The 11,144-nt window shown below is 46.4% G+C and overlaps 1 protein-coding gene across 1 annotated transcript; it reads left to right on the top strand.

Annotated features, from left to right (window-relative positions):
- Window positions 1-2,011: 2,011 nt before the first annotated feature.
- On the top strand, window positions 2,012-10,502 carry LOC139310827 (lysozyme C, milk isozyme-like). Its single transcript, XM_070935057.1, has 4 exons — window positions 2,012-2,144; window positions 3,342-3,503; window positions 4,925-5,003; window positions 10,436-10,502. Exons 1-4 carry the CDS (start codon window positions 2,012-2,014, stop codon window positions 10,500-10,502), a joined length of 441 nt encoding a protein of 146 aa, XP_070791158.1.
- Window positions 10,503-11,144: the final 642 nt, after the last annotated feature.

Genomic DNA, 11,144 nt, shown 5'->3' on the forward strand with positions numbered 1-11,144 from the left:
TGGACATACCCAGTTCCAGCAATATGTTATAAGTTTTGATGAATCTCTTGATACCTGCACATGTAGAACGTTGAGAAGACTGCTGGAAACTCTGTTCAAGTAAACATAGGCACAAAACCCCAAGCAGCAGATGCAGAGAAAACTAATGTCAGCTCCTGGCTAACCTGAGGAACATTAAGGAAGGTTCAGCCTGCAAAATCTCCCAGTCTGTAATAATTTCATCCAGGAAGAATCCAGACTCTTTTTTGAGATCTCACTCAATGGGATTTGCAGCACTGGATTCTTATGAGAACTGAGGGCCAAGCTATTTGGTATTTGAAGGATCCAACATAAGGAGCATTCATTTTTTTAATTTCAACAGGAACTAGATAGCTTTCCAGTCACGTTTTCCCACATCCATCTGGTGGCCCATTTTGTTCCCCAAGACCTTCAAGGCCGTGACTCAGAAATTCAGAGCATTGGGGGCTCTTGTCAGGGATTTTGAAATCAGAAAGGTCACCTGTAACTTCAGAGCTAGGAGACATCCATAAATTATGCAAGTTATACATTTATGGAGAAAGATTAGAACAGGTAGATGGATGGACGTACCTTGGAAGAATATTTACTAAGGACGAGAAAAAAAGATATAGATAGTTTAGCTGATAGGAAGTTAATGTGTGGCAGGTATTCTGCTGAGAGGATCATATATTTCTTGAAATAAGCAGAAAGTTTTGTATGGAAAACTGTTTCTGTTAACTTTAATATGAGGACAAGAGGGTTGGAGACATGAAACTAATCTCAGTGCAGCCAGAATTTCATGGTGGGATAAGATCAAGAATGCATGAGTGATAGAAGGCATGTAGGTTGAATGCACCAGTGAGCGACCATTACAAAGTACATTGTAATGTACTTTGGTTTGGGTGGGTGATTTGTTCACATAGAGACAATGAATGAGGAACAAACTACAAAATAAATCTATGAAGGAAGCGTACTTGCCTAGAGAGCTTGCAGATACCACCAACAATTACAATTCCTGCTAATTCAAGGTAGAAGTTTTAGGACATTAGATCCAGAGACTTAAAAGCAATTCCCCCATATCAACTGCATGTCAGAAAGATGGCTGAGAGAGGAAGACTGGCCCAAGATGACCCCCGATTGGGACTGACAGTCTCCTGGTTTCTATCCTGGTGCCTTAACCACTACACCAAACTGTCTCTCTTATGTTCCAATGAAAGGGTAATTAAATGGAAGGAAAATTCAAGGGAAGGAGAACAACTCAATAATCTTCTCAAGGCTGGGGGAAAAAATCCTGACCAAAGTCCCCAGGTTTGCAGACTGCTGGAGAGATGATTGATGAACAGAGTGAAAGATGGCATGTAATGGAGGTGTAAATAAGTGCATAAGTATAGCCTGCTCTTATTTCCAAAATGTAAAGAATATCTAGAAAAAAACTCTGATAAAAAGAGGAGGAAGAAGGAATTTTAACTGCTGTACACTGAAACTAAACTGAAGATAAAATCCATCTACATGGTCACAGGAACTGGATGAAGACTTGATGACTCATGTAAGAAGGATAAAACCGCAATAAAACCAAGAAATAAAATACAGTTCACTGGGTTGTTTCAATAAATTGCATTACTCCACAAACTTCATCACAAACAAACAAACAAACATACGTGAGACAGATAAAAAAAGTTGGGGCTTCAATCACACAGTTGAAACCATCACATGTTCACTTTGGGCACCTCTCATATGGATTTCCTTGATCCAGAATCTGTCTGGGGTCTTAAAATGCCCTTCCCATCCACTATTAGTTGTGTTTGGCTTCTTATTAAATTGAAAATGGTAATCATTTCCTTCTCTTTGGTTTGTGCCTCAGCACTCCCTGCTTCTTCCTCCAAATTATCTTCAGATAGGGGAATAATTGCTTTCTTTGCCAGCTCTCCAGAGGTGCCAGTTTCTCAAGCTCTGACTATAAAACCCAGGCGGCTTCCTGGAGAAGTCAGACATTGTCCTCCAAGGAGCCACAACAATGAAGGCATTAGTGCTCACCCTCCTCTTCCTCCTCATGGCACTCAGTGAAGCCAAAATATTTTCCAGATGTGAACTGGCTTCAGTTCTGAAACAATATGGCCCGGATTCATATACGGGCGAGTTGGACTTCTGTAAGTTGACTCTCTCTTTCTCTCCATCTGAGCAAGATCCAGCTTTGTAAGAGGATGCAAAATGGGGCAGATTTTTTCAAGAATGAGTTCAACCAGCCCACCCAAAGAATTAAACGCTGTTTTCAATGTTCTTACAATGAGGAGATACGCTTGCTCCTCAACTCAAATGACTGGGGAGACCTCAAACTTCACCTGGACTAACACCCTTATTTTTATGAGACTGATAGATCTCCGGTTTGTTGCCTGATTGAACTGGGATACGGTTGCACCACCTTGGTCTCTGCATTGTCTTTTTATAATGATACCTTAGCCAATATTTTGTTTACCCTCTTAAGAATAGTGGATTATCCCTCCCAGGATGAGCATCCTCTCACAGGTTAGATCTTTCAAATTCCACCAAATCATTTAAATTCAGTATGTGATTGAAGAGGCCATCACATTTCTACATTTCTACATGTGCAGATTGCCAGAGGATGCACAATGAAAAAGAACCTCCTCCCTGGAAGGCTAGAATTAAGAAGAGAGAAGGAAGGAGAGTTGGCTTTATGCACCATTAAAAATTCCAGGAATATCTTGGAGACAAGAATCAGATTTATTCCAAATTTCCCTGAAGATTTCCAAAATGTTCTGGAGTTCTTCAGACCTTCCTTGTTGGGGGGAAATGAGAAGATGGCTAAGCATTGTGATATAAATATTCTATTTAAAAAAATCAGAATAGATGTTTCATTTCATCTTCGAGACCGCTTGCTGCTACCAATGGCCTCCCACCGACCTGTGCGCTCCCACAGAGAGGGCCTCCTCAGGGTGCCATCGGCCACGCAATGTAGACTGGTGGCCCCCAGGGGGAGGGCCTTTTCTGTGGGGGCACCTGCCGTCTGGAATCAGCTGCCCCCAGAGATACAAAGAATCCAATCCTTCCGCCGTGCCCTTAAGACCTTTCTTTTTCAGCAAGCTGGGCTGGCTTAACACATTTTTAAATGTTTTTAATAGGTTTGTTATTGTTTTTTTAACTATGGGGCCAAACGCATATATATCTTTTTAACTGTATTTTAATGTTTATATTTATGTTTTTACTTTGGCTGTGCACCGTCCTGAGTCCTTCAGGAGAAGGGTAGTATATAAATCTGATAATAAATAAATAAATAAAAATTTTAGGACCGGCCCTTTATAGCCCATTTCCCATTTGCTTTCTTCCAGTGATATGTTTAGGTTATTATGCAAGCTACTACAACACCCAAGCTGTGAGTGGGCCAGACAACGATGGCTTTAGCTACTATGGGATCTTCCAGTTTGGTAGCAATGATTGGTGTAGCGATAACCAGAAGGGTATGCATAATTTCTGTCGTAAACCTTGCAGTGGTAAGTCAAATCTGTCAAATATTTAACAGGCTTCAAAATTATCTTATTATTATGCTCTACAATACAATAAAAATAAATAAATAAATAAAAATAAAGCGGTAGCACACTCCTTGTAGTGTTTATTTCCAGACCTGATTTACTACCAAGGCTCACACCTACTTCATTAGAAAAGCAAAAAAATTGAAATGTTCCAAATATGCCAAATCAAAATTTTGTAGGGAGATTTTTGTCCTTCTTCTCTTTTATTGCTCTCTATAGGGAATTGCTCTCCATGAGGATTAACCCACACTGTTTCTCAAAATTGTTTTGAGTTCCTGCTCAGGTCAACAATGAAAATACGGGTTTTCTGGCCTATTAGCCTTCTTCTATTTAGTGTCCTGCTACCCAAACTTATCTGGGATTAGCGTGCAGTACTGAAGGCTACTTCTGCTGACTGCCAACAGTTCAAAGCTCATATGTGGTGAGGTCCCCCTGTCTCACTCACATTAGCAATCTCACACTCTCTTCAGTGCTTTCTAAACATTTTTTTTAATTCCCCCACTTTTATTATTTTTATAAACAACTCAAGGTTGGGTACATACCTATTATCTCTTCCTCCTCCTCCTATTTTTATTTATTTATTTATTTTTATTTATTTATCTGTCAAGTATTACATAATATATATGTATAAGCATGTATTGAATACATAAAATGAATATAAATAAAGGGAACGTTAGGACAGGGACGGTAGGCACGCTGGTGCTCCTATGCACGCCCCTACAGACTTCTTAGATTTATTTTTTTAGTTTTTTAAAAAAATTCTTAAAACAACTTAAATCTCTGAAGTGAGAGGATGTGACGGGCCCAAAGTTACACAACCAGCTTTTATTTCCAAGTTGAGACTAGTATTCACAATCCCCCATTTTATAGCAGGGACTCCTAACCACTACTAGTCTAAACTGGGTCTCCATATGCAATGCAAAGGGTTGCTTCCTTGGAAAGCCACCTGATCCTATATTCACTGTAATTAATACCTTGCCAGAGGCACAAATTAAAGGCAGCAATTTCTGATTCTGAACCCCACCCAGTTAAGGGACCTGATCCTGTTTTTTCTGCCCTTTGTGGGACAAATCTAGTTCTTGGACACAGGTGAGAGATTCTTCTCTCTCTCCTTTCCAAGAGTGCAATGAGACTGTTGGGAAGTCTGCATATCCAGCATATTCAGCTCTAGAGGGGAAACTGATTACTGGTCCAGAACATTTTTCAGAGTTGTTACTCTGCATGGTTAGAACATGCGACAAGGCAGTTAATGGTCTACACCAGCTGTACAAAAAGTAGATGATATCACTAAGGACATGAATGTATTGCATAATGTATATAATTAGTGTTCTAACATTGACATACCTGGAGTTGAACAAATTCCAATTTGCCTCTTTTGGCAGCTTTCACAGATGACGACATCACAGATGATATTGCTTGTGCTAAGCGTATTAAGACAGTTAACTATCCGCCAATTATCTGGTGAGTCAATTTCTCATTAACATCTTCCACTTGTAACATTGGGTAGCAACTGAATTTGTAGTCATAGAAGTAAATAGTCTTTCTTTAGACTATTGTACAACTTTTAAGATTGGTGGTAAAATATGTTTTCTGAATATGACAAGCTGCATTTTTATGGCTATGCTTGCATTCTGGTTGCTTTAAAATATGGCTTTATCTTTTGAACTCAGGTTTAATGGTAGACTAAGACACAAGGGGAGGGGCTGTTGATGCTGATTATAGCTGTATTATTCCTTCCCACGGATTTCACATACATTAGGCACTTACGTGCTTTAAAATCTGGGGTTTACTACCCAGTAGGGACAGGTGGCAGACGGCCTTTTAAACACCAGGATTGTGATCCCATGCACAAGCTCCCTAGGATCAGAGAACTGGATCTGTAAACAGCATAGTAGTGAGAGAAGCAGGGAGGGATCATTTGTGAAGCCTCCAAGTCATAGGAGGGCTAGGAAAGGGGGCTGCAGAAGCAGATCATTAGATGGGAAACTCTTGAGCCAGCAATCAGCATTTAAAAGCAAAGATAAAGACATTATGTAGCCAACACTTCAATTATCTAAAAGTTATTCTGCTGTGTGTTCTTCAGAAGCATTCTCAGATTTTGGCTAGGATTTTATGATCCTCTGGTGCTGACCCAATCCTTTGTGTTATGTCCTTATAAGGACATCCACCGGGGATTGGCTAATCCACCGGCGGGAGATTTGAACAACTGTCATTAGGCGGCTAAGTCTGCCGAAGTGTATATAAAGAGCCCCGGCAGCACAGCCACTCGTCTTATTCTTGAGCTGAGTAAAGGTTCTGAATGGACCAGAGCTGGTCGCGTCTTTCTTTCCCTGCGCCGATCTAACACTGGCGATGAAGGATTCAAGAACCAAGCGATGAACCTCATGGCACGAAGCCAACAACAAAGACCTAGTCACTAGGAGCTGAAGTCACACGTAGGAACCTTCCAGCGACATGGCAGCACCAGAAACCGCACTGCTGACCCTCGCACCTTTCCGCCCAGGGAAGGAGAAATGGAAGTCCTACATGATTAGGTTTCGGCAGTTCCTGAGAGGCAGCAACATCTGAGACATCGATGACGACCGAAAGAGAGCACTTTTCCTGGCCCACTGTGGCACCGAAGTCCTGGAGATGGCGGTTGACCTCGTAGCGCCAAGGGACATCGAGGAGTTGCCATGGGCCGACCTGCAACAGATCCTGCAGGACCACTACACACTGACGGGAACACCGGTCACCAACCGTTTCACCTTTCACCAGAGAGACCAGAGAGAAGGTGAAACGATCAAAAAATTCATGGCCACCCTGCGCCAAATCGCTGCCAGCTGCGAGTTTGACCACGTGGACAATGCAATAGCAGACCACATTGTCTTTGGCATGAGGGACAGAGCCCTACAGAAAAAGTTCCTGAGCAAAAAGAAGCTCGTGCTCGCAGACGTTGTAGAGGAAACCACGGCTTCCGAAACATCCGAGAGAGCGGCAGCCACGATGCTTTGGACTAAAGGTATCCACAAGATCCGCAGGTCTCCACAGTCATCTACGGAAGAATCAACAGCTGGATTGGACTCGGAGGAAGAAGAGGCCGTCCATAAAGTCTCCAGACCCCTGAAGCGGGAAACCGCTCGAAAAAGTGACCGGGGGGAGCGCTGTGCCAACTGCAGAGGAGACCATGCCAGGGCCAATTGCAAGTGGAGGAATACGACCTGCAGACATTGCAACAAGAGGGGTCACATCGCTGAAGCTTGCAGAGCCAAAGAGCCAGCCCCAGAGCCATCCAGCCACCAGCCGCGTGAAAATCAGGAGGACAACGCGAGATCATCTAGACGGTCCTCCTACCAGCCCAGACGCAGTGAGAGCGATGGGAACCGGAGGAGAGCGGTCCACCAGACGACCATCGACTTCTCCGACGACGACAACTCCACCACCAAGTGCCACGTGACCGTGCACATGGAAGGGACACCATGTTCCATGGAAGTAGATTCGGGCTCAATCTACTCCATCATGGATTGGCAGCAGCTCAAGCGCATCAAGCCTGGCGTCAGCAAGAAAGACCTGAAACCCCTGCGTTCCAGACTAGTCGACTTTGAAGGAAACCCGATCGGAGTCCAGGGAAGAACCTCGCTCCAGATTTCCTACCGCAAGTTCCAAGGCGACCTCCCCATCACCATTGTCGAACACAGCCGGCCAACCCTGCTTGGCATGGAGTGGTTCAAGCCACTAGGGCTTGCAATCAAAGGGGTCAACCAAATTCGGCAGGATGAACTCGACACCCTCCTCGAAGAGTTCAAGGAAGTCTTCGATGGTAAGATGGGGAAATTTGTGGGAAAGCCCATTTCCTTTAATCTAGATAAGGCAATTACACCAATTAGGCTTAAGCCCCACAGAGTTCCATTTGCCTTGAGACCCAAAGTAGATGCTCAGCTAGATAAGCTGATAGCCCAAGGCGTCTTGGAACCAATCGATCATGCGACATGGGAGACGCCTATTGTGACTCCCATGAAGCATGATGGATCTGTGCGCATCTGCTACGCCTATAGACTCATCCACAGACCCGGGACGTCCATAGGAAACGCAGACGCGCTGAGCAGATGCCCATCCAAGGAGCCAGTGGAAGACCCTGCACCCACCCTCAGCCTCCTCCACATCGATGCCGACAGAAACTGTCCAGTCACATCTGCAGACGTGGCAGCCCACACCCAGAGGGACCCCATCCTCAAGCAAGTAAGATCCTGGGTCCTGCAAGGCTGGCCAAACAAGAAACCGGCAGAGAAATTCAGCCCTTTCGCACGGAAGCAACAGGAGCTGTCCACAATGAAAGGCTGTCTTCTATGGGGAGACCGAGTGCTGATTCCCAGCTCGCTGCAACGGAAGACGCTGGAAACCCTCCACAACGGACACCCTGGCATTGTGCGGATGAAAGGACTGGCACGGAGTTATGTCTGGTGGCCAACCCTGGACAAAGACATCAAAGAATGGGTCGCCAGATGTGACCGGTGCCAAGAGGTACGCCCAGCCCCTGCCCAAGCCCAATCATCAGAGTGGGAGAAACCTAGCAGCCCCTTGGCAAGGGTGCACATTGACTTCGCGGGTCCAATGCAAGGGCAGTACCTCCTGATAGTGGTGGATGCATTCTCCAAGTGGCTGGAGGTCGTCCCCATGGCATCTACCACTTCCAAAGCCACCATCAGGGCGCTCCGGCGCCTGTTCACCACTCACAGGCTGCCAGACGTCCTGGTCTCTGACAACGGACCCCAACTTACGTCCAAGACCATGGAAGAGTTCCTGGCTGGACGGGGCATCCATGATGCCCTTTCGGCACCCTATAGACCAGCTGGAAATGGACAGGTCAAGAGAATGGTGAGGCTCACCAAGGAGGCGCTCACCAAGATGGGCACGGGAGACTGGCAGGAAAGAATAGACAACTTCCTCCTCACCCAGCACATCACACCACATGCCACCACTCGGAAGAGCCCAGCTGAACTGTTGATGGGCAGAAGACTGAGGTCACCCTTGGACCGGCTGCACCCTCAGTACAACCCAGAGATGACAGCAACAGCCAGCCGGCCGCTTCGCACCTTCGCCATAGGGGACCTGGTTTTCGCCCTGAATTTCCACGGCTCTCCGAAGTGGCTGAAGGGGAAAACAGAGAGCACAACCGGCCCGAAATCCTACCGAGTGGAGCTGGAAGATGGACAGGTCTGTAGACGTCACATCAACCAAATCTGGAAAAGGTGGAGGGAGTCGGGTCAAAACCATCCCAACGAGGTAGGCCTACAACACCCCGATGAGGTAGGCCTACAACACCCCGACAAGGTAGGCCTGCCACAACCCTACGAGGTAGGCGTACCACACCCAGACGAGGTAGACCTGCCACATCCCTATGAGGGAGGCCTGCCACCCACTGATGAGGTTGGACCACAACACCAGCAGGGTGGATCCGCACCATTACAACGAGGCGAGCCATCAACGATCCAGGAGAGTAGACCGGTACCCACAGGCCGAGGGGAGTCAGCACCGCACCAGCGAGGGGACCAGCCTTCACCCCAGTGAGGGGGACCTCCACCTCAATGACAAGGTAGACCGGGGACAACCCAGGGAGGGAGCATCACACACCCCCAGCGAGGATGGCCCGCAACACCCCGGTGAGGGAGACCTCCATCGCAGCACGGTAGACCGGGGACAACCCAGGGAGGGAGCGTCACACCCCCCCAGCGAGGACGACTTGCAACACCCCGGTGAGGGAGACTGCCATTGCAGCACGGTAGACCGGGGACATCCGAAAGAGAGGGACACACAACGCCCCAGCAAAGCCAACCAATGACACCCCTGTGAGGGAGAACGCCGCCTCCATCCCGACAGGGTCAACCAGCACCACCCCTGCGAGGTCAACCTGCACCAGCCTGACACGGTAGGCAGGCGACACCCCGGCAGGGTCGACCCAACACGCGAGGCAACACCCAACAACATCAACAACAACAACAACATCAGCCGGAGCCGCAGAAGTCAAAAGTAACACCAGTGGACTTACCGGACTTTGGATGGCACCCACTGAGCGACAGCGATGTCCAGCCGCGGTCAGGGGAAGGACCGGCGCCACCAGCAGGAAGATCCAGACGTTGCGGCCAGAGGTGCTGGGACGGGTCCCGCACACTCGACAGCCGATCTCCGGGCCACCCCAGGCAGGGAGCCAGAGAGGACAGGAGCTCCGCCTGCCCAGGTCAGCGGCGAAGCTCAGAGTGAACTGCGCAGGTCATCTAGGACCATCAGGTGTCCCGCCTACCTGCATGACTTCGTTACGCACATTGATTGTAATGGACAGCTTTCAGACTAAGGGGGGAGGAGTGTTATGTCCTTATAAGGACATCTGCCGGGGATTGGCTAATCCACCGGCGGGAGATTTGAACAACTGTGATTCGGCAGCTGAATCTGCCGGAGCGTATATAAAGAGCCCCGGTAGCACAGCCGCTCGTCTTATTCTTGAGCTGAATAAAGGTTCTGAATGGACCAGAGCTGGTGGCGTCTTTCTTTCCCTGCGCCGATCTAACACTTTGGAATTTAATTTTCTTCAGCTCTGCGTTGCATGGACTCTATCAAGATTATGTGGGAGTCCAAAGTTTCTATTAGGAATGGGTGGCATCTATTTCTGACTTTATTGTCAGAAGTAAAAAGTCAGAAAGAACAATTTTAGCTTTAACAATTATTTAAAGCTGGGTGAAGGGAGATTCATTTAAACAACAAAGAAAATTATAAGATGAATGAATGATAGTTGCTACTAGATAACTTGGAAAATTCCTCAATCTCTCCAATTAGGCTGAAATCTTCAAAGAAACAACCATACATTGTGGTCTGCAAAGACATGCGTTCTGCTTATTTTTATTCTTATTCCTTTTTTTAAGGTGGCCCTGGCTCAACAATTGTAGAGGACCAAATATGTCAAACTGGAGCAGCGGCTGCAAGCTCTGAGATTGATGCTCCTGCATATCTCTCCCTCCTCCTGTGATGAAAATGATATTATTCCTTATATAAACACATTGAACAACTTGATTCCATTCTTGTCCTCCACAGGTTGGGAAGAATGTTTGGGTGGGAGAGAGGGAAAGACTTTGCTTTTTAAAATATTCAAAAATTGTTTCAATAAAACGAGTATCGTGCATTAAGCCCTTCTCTGTATAGTGCTTTATTTCCTTTCAGTGGGGTTTTGTCTCTACCCCTCAGTCTGACTGTGGTGCTCCTCAACAAAATCTCCATCACATTTGTGTCCGAATCTCCATCAAGAGCTTATACCTGCCCAATATCTGATTTTTTCAACATATACCACCCTGTCCTTGAATGGCTGGACGGACAGGACATTAACATTTCAACCACTATAAGTCCATGTATTTGTCATATGCTAAATAAATAAATAAATCTTTTCATCCTTCATTATTCCAATGTAAGTGTACGGGCTCCAATCATTCTGGCTTCCTTTTACAGTTAAGCAGAAAGGCCCATATGGACAGTTCACTTTGTTATGCAGGGATATACACCAGTGGTGGGTTGCGCCCAGTACACACCAGTTCTATAGAACCGGTAGTAAAACCAGCAGGAGGCTCCACCCACCAACCC

This window comes from Pituophis catenifer, unplaced genomic scaffold (assembly GCF_029215685.1).
Source record: "Pituophis catenifer annectens isolate HBS135680 unplaced genomic scaffold, rPitCat1.0.hap2 SCAF_2, whole genome shotgun sequence".
NCBI lineage: Eukaryota > Metazoa > Chordata > Lepidosauria > Squamata > Colubridae > Pituophis > Pituophis catenifer.